Here is an 18,366-nt window from a genome sequence, read left to right as displayed (position 1 = left end):
AGGTAAACTCTATAGAATCTAAGGAGTTGACCTCATGGCTAGATACCTCCTAGGACAGCAGGTAAACCCATACAATCCAGTGTCACCGTGTTCAGTCTTCCTCCTGATAAAATGCCAGATCCCTGCTTCCCAATAGGACACAGAGGAGCACAAGTCCCCACAGACTCTGAATAGCCTTTTAGGGCTGGAGGCCAGGGATTCGGTGGCATCTTGATGCTGCTCTGAATCCCCCTTTCGGGTCTCGCTTGCTCCATAGAAGTCTCACTCACTGTCAATTGGTTACACTGAGTGAGCTGAAAATGCTACTCAGAGTTTTGTCTCTAACACATGAACCAGCCCCCACCCAGTTTCCTTTTGGAACACCAGGTAAACCCTATAGAATCTAAGGAGTTCACCTGATGGCCACTCAGGACAGCAGGTAAACCCGTACAATCCAATGGGGTTGACCTGGTGGCCAGATTCCCTTTAGGGCATCAGGTAAACTCAGGGAATTTAAATGGGTTGACCTGATGGCCAGCTTCCTTTCAGGAGACCAGGTAAACCCTATAGAATATACAGACTTGACTTCATGGCCAGATACCTCCCAGGACAGCAGGTAAACCCATACAATCCAAAGTCACCATGCCCAGTGTTCCTCCTGGTCAAGTGTCAGATCCCTATTTCCCACCAGGCCACAGAAGAGCACAAGTCCCCACAGACCCTGAATAGCTTTGTGGGGCTGGAGGCCAGGGATTCAGTGGGGGGCTTGATGCTGCTCTGAACCCCCCTTTCAGGTCTCAGGGGCAGCAGGCAGGGCCCAGGATGAAGAGCTCCCTGAGTGAGGGTGTGAAAGTAGAAGCAAATCCAGCAGTTGGTGCCTCCCCTACAATTCATGAAATTTTGCATCAGCATCCAAGTCCCCAAAGTGCTTGGGCACAGATTTCTGATGTTTTAGCATCTGTGCTTGTAAGTCAGAGATCTAAAGGGGGATCTTTCAGTGAACATTCCTGGTGGAACTGCATTTCAGGACACCAGGTAAAACCTATAGAATCCAACAAGCTTGACCTAACGACCAGCTTTCTTTTATATCACCAGGTGAACCCATAGCATCCAATGCTGTTGACCTGGTGGCCAGCTTCCTTTCAGGAGACCAGGTGAACCCTCTAGAATCTAAGGGTTTCTTCTCATGATAGCAGGTAAACCTATAGACTCCAGTGGGGTTGACGTGGTGTCCAAATTCCTTTCAGGAGACAGTAAACTCATTACCTCTCACTTCAGGCCCTGCCTTCCCTCAGCATCCCCCACACATATCCCTCCCCAGGCCCTAGCAGCCCCAGCGCTTACTCTGGCAGGCCTAGGTGAGCATGCCCCCCTCAACCAACCGTCCCCATTTGGGTGCTTCTGAGTGTGAGGTGTGAAGTTGGAGGGACTGGGCCAAAGGGAAGCTCTGCACCTCCCCTTTCTTTACCGTCCCGGCTGATGCGCGCTTCACATTCACGACACCAAATGGTGGGGACGAGATAATTTAAAAGCAGGGAGAGGCTTAGTAAATGCTTCGGCCCTCAGGGGTTGACCCAATGGCCGGATTCCTTTCAGAACACCAGGTAAATTCCTAGAATACAATAGGATTGACTTGATGGCAGATTTATTTTGTCCCTAACACATGAACCAGCCTCCACCTGGGATTAGGGAATGAGGCTCGGTGAGCGCGGTAGACTGGAGTCAGAGGCCAGACACCCGGCATGGGACATGGCTATGAGGAAGGGACACAGGCCTGGTTTCTAGGTCTCCAAACTAGTACAGAGGACGGTCCCAAAATGAAGGCTGAATCTCTTTACCAATCCAGCCTTTTTTCTTTTACAGAAGGATACAGTGAGGCCCAAGGAATAGTAACAATCACACGATGATCCATCAGCGAGTCAGGGGAGATACAGGATCAAGGTTCTCTAATCCCCATGGCTTGTCTCTAACCGGGAGTGCTGTCCTTAGTTGGCCAGGGGCTGGCACATTGTGGAGAAAATAGTGAAATTCTGTTGAGACCAAATCCCAAAGGCACATCCAAGGAATATAAATTAGGCTTATTTGTAGGATTGTTGAGTTGCCGTCAGTACACAAACAGGTAAGGGGAAAGGTAGGAGGGGGTGGATGAAATACTCATGGAGTGAGTTTCAAATCAGTACAGAAATCGGTGCCATATGCAGGAGAAGGTTTCTGAAGTCTTTACATGTTGGATTGATGACTGGAGGAAATCTATGGCACCCCCATTAGCAAGGCATTTTTTTCCTCGGAATCCAAGAAATGTTAAAGGAACAAGATACAGTGTGAAGGGCTGGGTCTCTTCTGACTGATTTTCTGAGCAAACGTTAATAAGCCAAGTCCCCCAGATTATGTGTGTGGGCATGGGCATGGGCCTGGGCATGAGCGTGAGCATGAGTGTGAGAAAGAAAGAAAGAAATATTAATAAATACTTTTCTATACTTTAAAATGTACAACTGGGCCATATCGGGTTGGAAGGAAAAGGTTTCCTGTGTGCAGTAATTGGTCCATGTCTAACATATTCCCTCGGTCTCTCTCTCCCTTTTTTTCTCTCCATTTCTGTCCTTCATTTCATTTTTGAAACTCTTGCATGCATGGGCGGGAGGGGAGTGAGAGATCTGCAGATTTTGTGTGGCTTTGACTCAGTGAGTCGGCGAGATACAAATGTAAACAAGGAGTGATCATTGTGGTTAGAAGCAGGCTGAGGTTTTCACTACGCAAAGCACCACCCAGCTGCCCACCCCTTGCTCATTTCCATGGGAACTTGGTTGCCTAAGCACTAGCTTGTTGAAGATATTTAAGCACCAAGAGAGACATTTAAATCATTCAGACCACTACCAATAACAGCATCTAATCTATGCTAGGTACACAGCTCCTGTGAACAATCCCACTGGGCACCTAAAAGCCTTTCTAAATTGGCCTCTTAGGGAGCTTTGACTATCTCAGCTGTAGCCTGTTCTAGTAGATGGGAAATGAGGAGTTGTTGATTGTCCTATGTCACTGACTTGCTGTGTGAAATTCATATAACAGTGCCTCAGTTTCCCCATCTGTAAATAAATGAGCTAACATTTCTCAGTTCTAGAACACTAGAACTGGAAGGGACCTCAAGAGGTCATCAAGTCCAGTCCTCTGCCCTCATGGCTGGACAAAGCATCGTCTAGATCACCCCGATAGATGTCTGCCCAACCTTATCAAAATAGATTGCGAGAGTCAATGGGAATTAGGTTCCTACACTCCTCAGAGTAATTCCAAGATCTGAATTTTTCTCTGCTTCAGCTCAGTTCTCCTCCCTCCCGGCTGAGTGCAAAACCAGGGACATTAGATCTGGTTTGTAGTTCCCTCTTTTCCAAAGTGGGAATAGTGATCCTGCCTTTGTCGGTAAAAGGCTTTGAGATCTACTGATGAAAAGCAAAGCACAAAAGCCGGGGATTGTAAGTAATGAGTATGCAGAAGTTAGCATGCCTGCAACACTAATGAATATGAAATTCCTATTCCAGTCTCTCTTAAATGTTCCCATGCAATGAATCGGTTCGGCAATATTGTATTTATACTTTTGATGAATGATATGATACTGTACTATTGGCAGCATGTCTTGCCATTTTTTAATTTTCTTAAATTTTCATAGTTGCACAAAATTACAGGGTGGGGGAGACTAGCAGACAAATGACAGCCAACTCTGAGATTCAAACTAATAGCTCTGTCAACCATTAAAAATGCAAATTGTGAACATCACATGTCAAAAGATAGAAAATAAATATCCTGATACAGAGTCCTGGGAGAATTCTGCAATTAAACTAAAGCTGAAAATGCAAAAATTGCCACTGAGATAAAGTCATGTGAACTTTACCAATCATTTAAAATCTAAATCCCCGGACTTCAATTCCAACAAATTCTCAAGAAGCATTTTTCTTACTTTCCCTGTCTGAATGTTTTAGTGTTATGAAATTTGAACTACCATTACTCCTTGTTCCATGAGATCCTAATACGAACTACCTACTCCGTGCCATGTGTAGCCGCGGGCATGGAGTTCGGATTAAGGGGGATTTAAAAATGGCGGCGCCCGGGAAGATGCAAATGAAGCCCGGGTTATTTAAATCCCGGGCTTCATTTGCAACTCCGGTTGCCCTCATTTGCCTACCTAGCTCGTACTACCAAGCTAGTGTAGACATATCCTAACAGATTTTGGACAAGGAATAGCACGGTTTAACTATTCAACAAAAAATTCATAGATCAAAAGTGCCATCAATATTTCAAATGCCGACGGGGAATACGATGTAAACCTCATGACCCCTCTTCCAATGTCTTGATTCTTAACACAGCTCTTGTTGGGTGTCGGAGGTGACTATGGCTTAGGGAGCTAGGGGAGGTGGTAAGAGATGTCAGGCACTGGTGTTCTGAGTGGGACTTTCATAAAACATCCATTAAAGCATTTTAACTAACTCCATGAATCTCTTGTGTGACCAGGAGAACTCAAGCGTGGCAAATGGAAAATCGATTCCGTGTGTTCCTTTTCACGCCCTAAGACCTGGATATCCTGGAGGCTGCTACTTCCACACAAAAAGGAGTGTTCCCCTGAGTGCTTCTCATTCGGGAAATGAGTAGGTTCATTCAGATGTTCAGAAAATTGGTGGGAAATGGATTTGGTCATGTTGCTGGGTGGCATAAAGTTTCAACTGCAGCTCAGGGCCACATATTATAAGGGATTGCGGCATCTAGTGGGAATGCTAAATGCTGAAAACCCTCTCAAATCCTCTCCTATGTCCGCAGTGTGTTAAAGAGAAGAGACAAAAATGAGATTTTTTTTTACAGCAGCAGATTCGGATCATTCACATCCAAGAGAGTTAAAAAAAATTATGTGAGGAGTTGAGAGTTCACTGGACATTTACCGTTGATTTTCATACGTCTTGGAACCTCAGAGGTATTCCAGAGATCTGAAGAGATCTAAAGGGTCAACATTAAAAATGGGCAGGTTGGAGGAACAATGGTTCTATAGACTTCTCAGGCTGAAATTGATCTCAGACAAGGTAATAGCGTAGCCAATAAGGGATTAAGTTACTAAAGTAATGCAATGAATGTAACTGAATGTGAGTTGATGGTAAATGGAGACTGTCAAACTAACTAGGTGAAAACGTCTCCTCTGATGGCCAACAATCCATGTAATAAATTTGCCCCAAGTCGTAATCTCTTGTCTCTTGACAGATGGAGCCCGGGGCCGGAGTAGAGAAGGAAAATCAATCCAGCGCACAAGAGTTTATCTTGCTGGGATTCCCCGGCAATCAGCATTTGCAGATCTCGCTCTCTGTGGTGTTTACCATGATGTACATCTTGGCAGTCACGGGAAACGTTGCCATAATAGCTCTAGTCGTGGCCCACCGTTTCCTCCAAAAGCCCATGTACATCTTCCTTTCCAACCTCTCCTTCCTGGAGATCTGGTACACCACAGCCTCTGTCCCTAAGGCCATTGCCGTTTTCCTGGGGAAAAGCAGAACCATCTCGTTTTACGGTTGCATCCTGCAGATATACTTCATTTCCTCTCTGGGCTGCACGGAATTTTTCCTCTTGTCTGTCATGGCCTATGACCGCTATCTGGCCATTTGCTACCCATTGCGCTATAGCACCCTCATGAGCAGCACCAAGTCCAGTCAGCTGGCTTTTTTATGCTGGGTGTCTGGTTTCCTTTTTATGATAATCCACAATTTTCTGGTTGCCAGGTTGTCCTTCTGTAGCTCTAACGTCATCAATAATTTCTTCTGCGGAGCCGATTCCTTGATCTTTCTCTCCTGCTCAGACATCTCTGTGGTTAAGCTAGTCGGTTTCACCATGGCAATCATCGTCATCCTGGGATCATGTTTGACAACCCTGGTCTCCTACATTTTCATCATCTCCACCATCCTGAGGATCCCGTCTGCTCAAGGTCGGCAAAAGGCCTTTTCCACCTGCTCTGCTCATCTCATTGTTGTGGTTATGTGGTATGGCTCCACCATCTTCCTGTACGTCAGAGTTTCTAAACAAAACTCTTTGGACATGAATAAGATCATCAATACTCTGAACAATATTGTAACACCGCTGCTAAACCCTTTCATCTACACTCTGAGAAATAAAGAAGTGAAGGAGGCTTTATGGCACATATTTAGGAGGATGTGAATTTGGTTGTAAATGGCTTTTGTCTTCCTGGACTGCATTATCAGCCTGTTCCCATTGGATAGGACCCACCAGAGACCTAATTGTGCCCTAAGCAAGCAGCATCTTGAATATCACTATTTACTGCTTTCTTCAGATTGTTTATAAAAATGTTAAATAGTGCAGTTGGTACGTCATCATGAAATTTTACGAACTTGATCTAAGGTGATTAAATGTAGCAGTACATACGTTGTTATACTTTAAAATTGTATGTGAGATGAAACAGATGCAGCATAAATGAATATATAATGAAATCTTAGTGGCTTTTGCAACAAGTGCTAACCACAGCAATGCCTCAAAATTATCGGGAACTGATACTAATAGTTGTATTAAGTGTTGAAAATGTAATTATGATCAACAGAAATAGGATGCCAGGCCTGATTTCAGTCTCTGTAAAGTCTGTTGAAGTTCAATATTCGTAGCTCTGCAGAGGAATGGAGAAAACAAACCAAAATGACGGCACCAATATTTACAAGAGAGAATCCCAGGTTGTTAGACGGAGACTGAAGCTGGCCAAAGTCATGGAAGGTCTGATACAAAATGCTGCCAATGAAGGGTGACATCAGATGTCTCCAAATCAGAGCCCATGGGCCATCTGTGGCCAGAGAAGTTCCACAATTCAGACTGTGGGGCTACATGCAACTGTTGTCCTTGCAGCCATGGTTTTGTGTGTGGAGGGAGGGTATCCGTACCCTTCCCCCAAACTCTATCCCTGTTCCAGCCCCATGCTTTCCCTTTCCACCCCAGAACCCTCCTCTTCCACAATTGCTTCCTTTCTCCTAAGCCCAGGCCACTTAGGGATACCGCCTCAGGGATTATGGGGGGCAGCATGGGCCAGGTCCCACCACATTACTGCGGTGCCAGACATCTTAGAGAAGCTCCACTCCACCACTCCATCCTAGTTATTCCATTTCACTGAGGAGGCCGGCTCTGCACACACCTCCACTGGGACATGGGGACGTGCTGACAGTAGAGAGGAGCTAGCAGCTGGGAGCCGCTTTAGCCCCTCTGCCCTGCTGGGGGTGTTTTAAATCAATCAGGGGCAGCAGGCAGGGCCAGGTACGAAGAGCTCCCTGAGTGTGGGGGGTGAAAGTAGAAGCAAATCCAGCAGTTGGTGCCTCCTCTACAATTCATGACATTTTGCATCAGCATCCAAGTCCCCAAAATGCTTGGGCACAGATTTCTGATGTTTTAGCATCTGTGCTTGTAAGTCAGAGATCTAAAGGGGGATCTTTCAGTGAACATTCCTGGTGGAACTGCATTTCAGGACACCAGGTAAAACCTATAGAATCCAACAAGCTTGACCTAACGGCCAGCTTTCTTTTATATCACCAGGAGAACCCATAGCATCCAATGCTGTTGACCTGGTGGCCAGCTTCCTTTCAGGAGACCAGGTGAACCCTTTAGAATTAAGGGTTTCTTCTCATGATAGCAGGTAAACCCATAGACTCCAGTGGGGTTGACGTGGTGTCCAAATTCCTTTCAGGAGACAGTAAACTCATTACCTCTCACTTCAGGCCCTGCCTTCCCTCAGCGTCCCCCACACATATCCCTCCCCAGGCCCCAGCAGCCCCAGCGCTTACTCTGGCAGGCCTAGGTGAGCATGCCCCCCTCAACCAACCGTCCCCATTTGGGTGCTTCTGAGTGTGAGGTGTGTAGTTGGAGGGACTGGGCCAAAGGGAAGCTCCGCACGTCCCAGAAGAAGGTAGCCATAGTGCGCCTGGGCATCGAGTCCCCGTTCTTTACCGTCCCGGCTAATGCGAGCTCCACATTCATGACACCAAATGGTGGGGAAGAGATAATTTAAAAGCAGGGAGAGGCTTAGCAAATCATAGAATCATAGAATCATAGAATCATAGAATCATAGGACTGGAAGGGACCTCGAGAGGTCATCGAGTCCAGCCCCCTGCCCTCAAGGCAGGATCAAGCTCCGTCTACACCATCCCTGACAGATGTCTATCTAACCTGTTCTTAAATATCTCCAGAGAGGGAGATTCCACCACCTCCCTTGGCAATTTATTCCAATATTTGACCACCCTGACAGTTAGGAATTTTTTCCTAATGTCCAATCTAAACCTCCCCTGCTGCACTTTAAGCCCATTACTCCTTGTCCTGTCCTCAGAAACCAAGAGGAACAAATTTTCTCCTTCCTCCTTGTGACACCCTTTTAGATATTTGAAAGCCGCTATCATGTCCCCCCTTAATCTTCTTTTTTCCAAACTAAACAAGCCCAGTTCATGAAGCCTGGCTTCATAGGTCATGTTCTCTAAACCTTTAATCATTCTTGTCGCTCTTCTCTGTACCCTTTCCAATTTCTCCACATCTTTCTTGAAATGTGGCGCCCAGAACTGGACACAGTACTCCAGCTGAGGCCTAACTAGTGCAGAGTAGAGCGGCAGAATGACTTCACGAGTTTTGCTTACAACACACCTGTTAATACAACCTAGAATCATATTTGCTTTTTTTGCAACAGCATCACACTGTTGACTCATATTCAACTTGTGGTCCACTATGACCCCTAGATCCCTTTCTGCCATGCTCCTTCCTAGACAGTCGCTTCCCATCTTGTATGTATGGAACTGATTGTTCCTTCCTAAGTGGAGCACTTTGCATTTCTCTCTATTAAACCTCATCCTGTTTACCTCCGACCATTTCTCTAACTTGCTAAGGTCATTCTGAATTATGTCCCTATCCTCCAAAGAAGTCGCAACCCCACCCAGTTTGGTATCATCTGCAAACTTAATAAGCGTACTCTCTATCCCAATATCTACATCATTGATGAAGATATTGAACAGTATGGGTCCCAAAACAGACCCTTGAGGAACTCCACTTGTTATCCCTTTCCAGCAGGATTTAGAACCGTTAAGAACCACTCTCTGACTACGGTTATCCAGCCAATTATGCACCCACCTTATCGTGGCCCTATCTAAGTTATATTTGCCTAGTTTATCAATAAGAATATCATGCGAGACCGTATCAAATGCCTTACTAAAGTCTAGGTATATGACATCCACCGCTTCTCCCTTATCCACAAGGCTCGTTATCTTATCAAAGAAAGCTATCAGATTAGTTTGGCATGACTTGTTCTTCACAAACCCATGCTGGCTATTCCCTATCACTTTATTACCTTCCAAGTGTTTGCATATGATTTCCTTAATTACCTGCTCCATTATCTTCCCTGGGACAGACGTTAAACTGACCGGTCTATAGTTTCCTGGGTTGTTCTTATTCCCCTTTTTATAGATGGGCACAATATTTGCCCTTTTCCAGTCTTCTGGAATCTCCCCTGTCTGCCATGATTTTTCAAAGATCATAGCTAAAGGCTCAGATACCTCCTCTATCAGCTCCTTGAGTATCCTGGGATGCATTTCATCAGGACCTGGTGACTTGCTGACATCTAACTTTCCTAAGTGATTTTTAACTTGTTCTTTGTGTATCCTATCTTCTAAACTTACCCTCTCTCTGCTTGTATTCACTACGTTAGGCACACCTCCAGACTTCTCGGTGAAGACCGAAACAAAGAAGTCATTGAGCATCTCCGCCATTTCCAAGTTTCCTGTTACTGCTTCTCCCTCCTCACTAAGCAGTGGGCCTACCCTGTCCTTGGTCTTCCTCTTGCTTCTAATGTATTTATAAAAGGTCTTCTTGTTTCCCTTTATGCCTGTAGCTAGTTTGATCTCATTTTGTGCCTTTGCCTTTCTAATCTTGCTCCTGCATTCCCGTGTTGCTTGCCTGTATTCATCCTTTGTTATTTGTCCTAGTTTCCATTTTTTATATGACTCCTTTTTTATTTTGAGATTGTGCAAGATCTCCTTGTTAAGCCAAGCTGGTCTTTTGCCATATTTTCTATCTTTCCTACACAGCGGAATTGTTTGCTTTTGGGCCCTTAACAACGTCCCTTTGAAATACTTCCAACTCTCCTCAGTTGTTTTTCCCTTCAGTCTTGCTTCCCATGGGACCTTACCTACAAGTTCTCTGAGCTTATCAAAATCTGCCTTCCTGAAATCCATTACCTCAATTGTGCTGGTCTCCCTTCTACCTTTCCTTAAGATCATGAACTCTATTATTTCGTGATCACTGTCCCCTATACTGTCTTCCACTTTCAAGTTCTCAACTAGTTCCTCCCTATTTGTTAAAACCAAATCCAGAACAGCTTCTCCTCTGGTAGCTTTTTCAACCTTCTGAAACAGAAAGTTGTCTCCAATGCAGTCCAGAAACTTATTGGATAGCCTGTGCCCCGCTGTGTTAGTTTCCCAACATATGTCTGGATAGTTGAAGTCCCCCATCACCACCAAATCTTGGGCTTTGGATAGTTTTGTTAATTGTTTAAAAAAGGCCTCATCCACCTCTTCCACCTGGCTAGGTGGCCTGTAGTAGACTCCTAGCATGATATCACCCTCGTTTTTTACCCCTTTTAGCTTAACCCAGAGACTCTCTACACAGCTATCTCCTACATTCATCTCCACTTCAGTCCAAGTGTGTACATTTTTAATATACAAGGCAACCCCTCCTCCCTTTTTTCCCTGTCTGTCCTTCCTGAGCAAGCCGTACCCTTCCATACCAACATTCCAATCATGCGTCCCATCCCACCAGGTTTCTGTAATACCAATGATATCATAGTTGTATTTATTGGTTAGCAATTCCAGTTCTTCCTGCTTATTACCCATACTTCTCGCATTTGTATATAGGCATCTAAGATACTGATTTGATCTTGCCTCCCTGTTGTGCCCTGACCCTCCTTTCTCCTTGCCATTATAGGCCGTAGTCCCCCCTATTTCCAACCCATCTCCCAGTCCCGCACATTCAGCACTTACCTGTGGGCTTTGCTCACCTGCCCCCGACAAACCTAGTTTAAAGCCCTCCTCACAAGGTTAGCCAGTCTGTGTCCAAACAAGGCCTTCCCGCTCCTGGAGAGGTGAACTCCATCTCCGCCAACCAGTCCTTCCTGGAAGAGCACCCCGTGATCAAGGAAGCCGAATCCCTCCTGGTGACACCATCGTCGCAGCCAAATGCTTCGGCCCTGAGGGGTTGACCCGATGGCCGGATTCCTTTCAGAACTCATAGACTCATAGACTTTAAGGTCAGAAGGGACCATTATGTGCAGGCCACAGAATCTCTCCCACCCCTCTTAGAATAATCCTCTCACCTATATCTCAGATATTGAAGCCTTCAAATACTTCGAAGGCCCCAACATGCAGAGAGTCCGTCAGCTGTAATCTGCGCCCAATGCTACAGAGGAAGGCGAAAAACCTCCAGGGCCTCTGCCAATCTACCCTGGAGGAAAATTCCTTCCCGACCCCAAATATGGTGATCAGCTAAACTCTGAGCATGTAGGCAAGACTCACCAGCCATACACGCAGAAAGTTCTCTATAGCAACTCCTATCGTCCCTCCATTGACCTATTTCCAACTGATAATGAATGGTCAATTAGTTACCAAGATCATGTTATTTCATCAAACCATCCCCTTATCATAGAATCATAGAACTGGAAGAGACCCCAGAAGGTTGTCAAGTCCAGCCCCCCACTCTTGGCAGGACCAATCACATCTAAATCAACCCGGCCAGGGCTTTGTCAAGCCGAGACTTAAATACCTCTAGGTATGGAGACTCCACTACTTCCCTAGGTAACCCATTCCAATGCTTCACTACCCTCCTAGTAAAATCGTTTTTCCTAATATCCAATCTGGACTTCTCCCACCACAACTTGAGACCATTGCTCCTTGTTCTGCCATCTGTCACTACTGAGAACAGCCTCTCTCCATCCTCTTTGGAACCTCCCTTCAGGAAGTTGAAGGCTGCTATCAAATCCCCCCTCACTCTTCGCTTCTGCAGACTAAACAGACCCAAGTCCCTCAGCCTCTCCTCATAAGTCATATGCTCCAGCCCCCTAATCATTTTGGTTGCCCTCCGCTGGACCCTCTCCAATGCGTCCGCATCCTTTTTGTAGTGGGGGGCCCAGAACTGGACACAATACTCCAGATGTGGCCTCACCAAAGCTGAATAAAGGGGAATAATGACATCTCTGGATCTGCTGGCAATGCTCCTCTTAATGCAACCTAATATGCCATTAGCCTTCTTGGCTACAAGGGCGCCCTGTTGACTCATCTCCAGCTTCTCATCCACTGCAACCCCCAGGTCCTTTTCTGCAGAACTACTACTTAACCGGTTGGTCCCCAGCCTGTAACTACGCTTGGGATTCTTCTGTCCCAAGTGCAGGACTCTACACTTGTCTTTGTTGAATCTCATGAGATTTCTAGTGGCCCAATCCTCCAATTTGTCTAAGTCAGTCTGGACCCTATCTCTGCCCTTAAGCGTATCTACCTCTCCCCCCAGCTTAGTGTCATCTGCAAACTTGCTGAGGGTGCAATCTATCCCCTCATCCAGGTCATTAATAAACACCAGGTAAATTCCTAGAATACAATAGGATTGACTTGATGTCAGATTTATTTTGTCCCTAACACATGAACCAGCCTCCACCCGGGATTAGGGAATGAGGCTCGGTGAGCGCGGTGGACTGGAGTCAGAGGCCAGACACCCGGCATGGGACAAGGCTATGAGGAAGGGACACAGGCCTGGTTTCTAGGTCTCCAAACTATTACAGAGGACGGTCCCAAAATAAAGGCTGGCCAAGAGTCCGAAAATAAAATAAAATAAAATAAAATAAAATTAAGGGGTGTCTGAGGTTGCAGAGAATCCAGCTTGCTCAAGTGGAGATGACTCCGTCTATGGCAGAGTTGCGCCTGCCGACGTTCTTTGCTCCGATGGGAACATCCACAGACACCTCGTCCCTGCAGCGCTGGGCCTCCCCTCTGCCCACATGGAGGGAGTCCTCATTCCTGAGTGTATAACAGGGCGGTTTCCGTCAACCTCCTGTAGAGCAAGAGCCTTGTGACCAGCAAGTATAAATGGGAGAGGTTCCCCAGGGCTTTGTCTGTGGGTTTGGAAGCCCTGAGGGTGCCTGCCCCTAGGCTGGAATGGCCATATGGCTGAAGTGAGACTTCTGTCTAGCCCTGTGGGGTTGACCTGATGGCTTTCAAGGCAACATTTAAACCCATGGTATGCAATAGGTTTGGCCTGGGAGCTATTTGCTGGCAGGACACCAGGTAAATGCATACAAACACTATGGGTTGACCTGATGGCCTGAATGCAAGGCAGCCATCAGGTCAACCAAAATGGATACTGTGAGTTTACCCAGTCTCCTGAAAGGAAGCTAGCCATCAGGCCAAATCAAAGGGAGTCTATTGGTTTACCTGCCGTCCAGGAAGGAATCTGGCCATCAGGTCAACTTCTTACGTTCTATAGGGTTTACCTGGCCTCCTGAAAGGGAGCTAGCCATTTGGTCAACCTGTTTGGATGCCCATCTGGGGATGGCAAGATAAACTGAGGGGCCATCAGGTCAATCATGTTTGATTCTATAGTTTCCCTTTGCAGGGAGGAATTTGGCCATCCGGTCAATTCCGTAGATTCTGTAGTATTTACCTGATCTCCTGAAAGGAATCTAGCCAGCAGGTCAACCAATTTGTATCCCCTGGGTTTACCTGTTGTCCTGAAGGGAATCTGGCCACCAAGTCAACTCCATTGTAGTGTATGGGTTTGCCTCTGGCCTGAAAGAAATCTAGCCATCAGGTTAACCATGTTTGAGTCTATGGGTTTACCTGATGTCTCAAAAGGAATCTGGCCATCAGGTGAGCCCTGTTGGAGTCTATGGGTTTACTGGCTTTCCTGACAGGAATCTGGGCATCAGGTCAACCCCTGAAATTCTATAGCTTCATCTGCAAATACCTGGAAGGAAATAAGGTGATGGGGTAGCAGGCAGCATGGATTTGTAAAGAACAAATCACATCCAACCATTCTGATAGCTTTCTTTGATAGGGTAACGAGTCTTGAGGATAAGGGAGAAGCTGTAGCCACAGTACACCTGGATTTTAGTAAGGCATTTGATACGGTCTGGTATGATCTTCTTATCCACCATAAGTGGGGAGTCCCCCCCTCCAGTTTTCCTACCTCTCCCGGGTCTCCTCCCCATTCACACACACACACCAGGCCACCTCTGTTACCTACAGCAGGAGTACCCATTTGGCTTATGCGCAAGGACATGAGACCTGCTGTGGCATGCGCAGTGGGAATGAGGAATGGGAATACGTATTGGTTTGAAGCTGTGACAGCGCGTTGGGTTTTTCCCGTCTCCTGCACCCCCGTAATGGCACGGACAGATGCCATCAGCCAGTAGAATAGAGGAAGTTTATTGCTTCTCCAGGATACAGCACAGCACTGGTGTAATCTGGGTTCAGGGCAGGCCTAGGATGCCTCAGCCCCCCTTGAGATGGGGGAGACTGGGCCCCTAAATTCCAGCCCCTTTCCCTAGGCTGTCTCCTCCATGCTCCCAGACCAAAACTAACCAACTCTCTTCCAGCCCTGCCCCCCAGCCAGGGGCGGCTTTCCACCTTCCTTTGTTTCTTTCCCTGAGGGGTAGCTGGTCAGACAAGTTTGGAGCCCCCTTTGCATAAGGACTCATCCTCTGCCCTGCTGGGCCATGCTGCAGCCAGCAGCCAGTGGGGGTCACCCACAGCCCACTGCCCCGCATAGCAACCAGCAAGGTACCCCCCACTGTGTCACAGAAGCCCACAAGGTTATTTAAGGGTGGAGTCTCTGATAGGCGAGTCTCCCCCACCTCCTGTGCTTGTGCACCATGAGGGCCACACCCAGGCATGGCTTAGAATCCCTGAGGGATGAAGCCCTTTGCTGAGCCTCTCCCCAAATTTAAATTATCCCTTTGGTGCCGTGTGTGTGCAGCGCGCATCATGTGAGGTGTAAAGAACCCGCACTCAGTACCCATGTGAACTATGGGTACATTCCCTTGGGAGGGGCAGAGCTTCCCTTTGGCCCTACCCCACCATCTACGTGCCTGACACTCAGAAGCACCCAAATGAGGATGCTTGGTTCAGGGGGACATGCTCACTTCGGCCTGCCAGGGTAAGCACTGAGGCCGCGGGGGGGGGGGGGGGGATGTGTGTGGGGGACGCTGAGGGGAGGCAGGGCCTGAAGTGAGAGGTAATGAGTCTACGCTCTCCTGAAAGGAAGCCGGCCACTATGTCAACCCCATTGGAGTCTATGGGTTTACCTGCTGTCCTGAGAGGAATCTGGCCATCAGGTCAACTCCTTAGATTCTATAGGGTTTATCTGGTCTCCTGAAAGAAAGCTGGCCATCACGTCAACCTATTTGGATCCCCTGGGTTTACTTGTTGTCCTGAAGGGAATCTGGCCCCCAGATCAACCCTATTGGATACTATGGGTTCATCTGGTGACCTAAAAGGAAGGTGACCATTATGTCAAGCCTGTTGCATTCTGTAGGGTTTACCTGGTGTCCTGAAAGGCAGTTCTGCCAGTACTGTGCACTAAACGATCCCCTGCAGAGCTCCCTTTCACCTGACTTATAACCACAGGAGCTAAAACAGCATCAGAAAACTTTGGCCGGGTATGTTGGGGCCTTGGATACCGGTGCAAAATCTCATGACTTTTAGGCGAGGCACCAACTGCTGGATTTGTTTCTAATTTCACCCCCCCAGTCAGGGATCGCTTTGTACCTGGCCCTGCCGGCTGCCTGCAGGGGTTTAAAACACCCCTGGTAGTGCCATGGGGCTAAAGGGGCTCTTAGCAGCTACTGTCAGCACGTCCCTGTGGCCCAGGGGAGGTGTGTGCAGAGCTGGCTTGTCCATAGGCCTCCTCAGGATGGCCTGGTGGATTGGAGCTTCTCTAAGATGTCTCAGTAGTGTGGTGGGACTTGGCCCATGCTACTCCACCTGCACCAGGCCCCCCATAATCCCTGAAGCCATATCCCTAAGCGGATGCAGCTTGGGAGAAGGGGAGCAGTTGTGGAAGAGGGACATGCTGGGGAGGGAAGAGTCAGCATGGGGCTGGAACAGGGACAGAATTTGGGGGAAGAGTGTAGACATGCCCTCCCCTCACTCCCCCCACCCCATGCACACACACACAACCATGGCTGCAAGGACACCAGGTGCACGCAGGCCCACACTGTGGAATTCTGGAACATCTGTGGCCCGTGGGCCATGAGTTTGTGACCCCGGGTGTCACCCTTTATTGGCAGCATTTCATATCACACCTTCCATGGCTTTAGCCAGCATCAGTCTCAGTCTAACAGCCTGGGATTCTCTCTTGTAAATATTGGTGCCGTCATTTTGGTTTGTTTTCTCCATTCCTCTGCAGAGTTACGAATATTGAACTTCAATAGACTTTACAGAGTCTGCACTCAGGCCTGGCTGGGGTCTGGCCTGGTATTTCAGTTGACCATAATTATATTTTCAACTGTTAATACAACTATTCGCATCAGTTCCCAAGAATTTTGAGGCATTGATGTGGTTAGCACTTGTTGCAACAGCCACTAAGATTTCATGATATATTCATTTATGCTGCATCTGTTTCATCTCACATAGAATTTTAAAGTATAACAATGTATGTATTGCTACATTTAATCACCTTAGATCAAGCTCGTATAATTTCATGATGATGTACCAACTCCAGATTCTGCTAGCACTATCCAACCTATTTATAAACAGCTAGCTGGAATTACCCAGCGTTGCTTGGGAAACTGGAAGAATGAAATTTAGAAAATGTAGGAAAGGAGGGGACCCTAAGCCAGGGGACCCCCAGAGCCACAGACCCTTGGAGCTGATGGTTCCTGGCCCACACCTGACACTCTGAGAGCAACAGGACCCTCTTCCCCCGAGGACTGAGCAGCCCGGCCCCAGGGCTATGTCTAGACTGCAAGCTTCTTTCGAAAGTATCTTTCGAAAGAGCCTCTTTCGAAAGAGCACGTCTAGACTACACGTGGAACTTTCGAAAAAGTGGCTTGCTTTTTCGAAAGAAAGCACCCAGCGAGTCTGGATGCTCTCTTTCGAGGAAGCCCTATTTACATTCAAGAACGCCTTCTTTCGAAAGAGGAACTTTCGAAAGAAGGCGTTCTTCCTCGTAGAATTAGGTTTACCACCATCAAAAGAAAAGCCGCGTTCTTTCGATTTAATTTCGAAAGAACGCGGCTTGAGTCTAGACGCAGATGAAGTTTTTTCGAAAAAAGGCTACTTTTTTCGAAAAAAACCCTGAGTCTGGACACAGCCCAGGAGAACAGTACACAGCCATGCGGCCAGTAGCAAGGGGACTTCTCTTTGCAAGGTTGGCTCAGGGATCCATCTGCCCTGCCTTGGCAAGCAAAGCTCAGAGCTCACATCTGACCCCGATGGCTGGAACCAGACCCAGAAGAGCCCCACTCACAGTACAGATAGCAGCCGGCTGGCTTCACAACAATGTAACGCATCGAGGGTTTAACCCAGCCCCTCCGCCCAGCCCTGTAGCAGGCACACGCATTCCTTCTGCTTGGATAGGCCCAGCGAGTTGAGCAGAAAGGCTGGCCGGCTTGGTTTTGGTTTCCGGAGGGGGGAGGGTGGCAGGTGGGGAGCAACCCTGGGTGGAGGGGAGGTTACACATGGGGGGGCGGGCACCCCATCTCGCGCCTGGGGATGCAGGTTCTCTGGGAGCAGGGGGGGTGCTTGAGCTGTTGTGCGCATCGAGGGGAGGGAGTGGGACATGGTGTGGGGTGGGGAGGAAAGAGGGTCGGTTATGGAACCTCGAGTTGTGCTTAAAAGAAGCACCCGGGATCTTTTTCAGGGGGAATAAGGCAACACGCCACATTTATTGAACATACATAAATCAATCTATACTTTATCATATGCATATGATACATCGCACTCATGCACTCACTCACACGCATACACATGCACACTCCGTCTTGTTACAATAGTTGCTCCTCTAACTGCACTGGCCAGGTGAGTTAGTTGGGGGAGGGGTGGAGCCGGGCTCCTGCCAATCTGGATCGATGCTCCCATGTTAACAAGACAAAAAAACCCGGGGTCCCTCTGCAAGACGCCTCCTCTTTATCCCTCTCCTGCAGCCAATTAGTCATCACCTGGCCTTTCCTAATGCTGCTTCAGAGAGAGTCCTTCCAAGGGCGGGCGCTTGCTGCTGGACTCCCGTCTGTCCAGTCTTCTTTTCAATGAGCTCGCTGCACAGGTGTTGTCTTGGATCTGGCTCCCAGACCTTCTCCACCCTGGCAACTGCTGCTGGAGGGGCTCCCCTTTCATTCTCCATTCACACTTCATT

The 18,366-nt window shown here is 47.6% G+C and overlaps 2 protein-coding genes and 1 long non-coding RNA gene across 6 annotated transcripts in view; all 3 read left to right on the top strand.

The window, feature by feature from the left end:
- The window catches only part of LOC142821323 (olfactory receptor 11G2-like), a 75,447-nt gene that overhangs the window by 33,134 nt on the left and 23,947 nt on the right, over positions 1 to 18,366 (top strand). The window contains exon 3 of one of the 4 annotated variants that reach the window (XR_012898139.1): positions 7,531 to 7,589. The exons of 2 other annotated variants lie outside the window; for them this stretch is intronic. The gene's annotated coding sequence lies outside the window, so the exon portion shown is untranslated. Of the gene's footprint in view, positions 1 to 1,074; positions 1,176 to 7,530; positions 7,590 to 18,366 lie in introns of those variants that run through there. One more of the 4 variants, XR_012898141.1, reaches the window with a different exon arrangement.
- LOC142821217 (uncharacterized) lies at positions 1,867 to 4,949 on the top strand. Its single transcript, XR_012898125.1, has 3 exons — positions 1,867 to 2,098; positions 4,480 to 4,613; positions 4,825 to 4,949. It is a non-coding gene; the product is annotated as an uncharacterized LOC142821217 (long non-coding RNA).
- Positions 5,221 to 6,338, top strand: LOC102445861 (olfactory receptor 6F1-like). Its single transcript, XM_006135640.2, has one exon. It carries the CDS (start codon positions 5,329 to 5,331, stop codon positions 6,157 to 6,159), a length of 831 nt encoding a protein of 276 aa, XP_006135702.2. The 5' UTR covers positions 5,221 to 5,328; the 3' UTR covers positions 6,160 to 6,338.

This window comes from Pelodiscus sinensis, chromosome 30 (assembly GCF_049634645.1).
Source record: "Pelodiscus sinensis isolate JC-2024 chromosome 30, ASM4963464v1, whole genome shotgun sequence".
NCBI classification, from domain to species: Eukaryota; Metazoa; Chordata; order Testudines; family Trionychidae; genus Pelodiscus; species Pelodiscus sinensis.
Note: the sequence above shows the minus strand (reverse complement) of the source record. Positions and strands in the feature narration are given on the sequence as shown.

What these genes read in the sequence shown, in the direction of transcription:
- LOC102445861 (XM_006135640.2), top strand. Translation starts at nt 5,329, where the DNA reads ATGATGTACATCTTGGCAGTCACGGGAAACGTTGCCATAATAGCTCTA.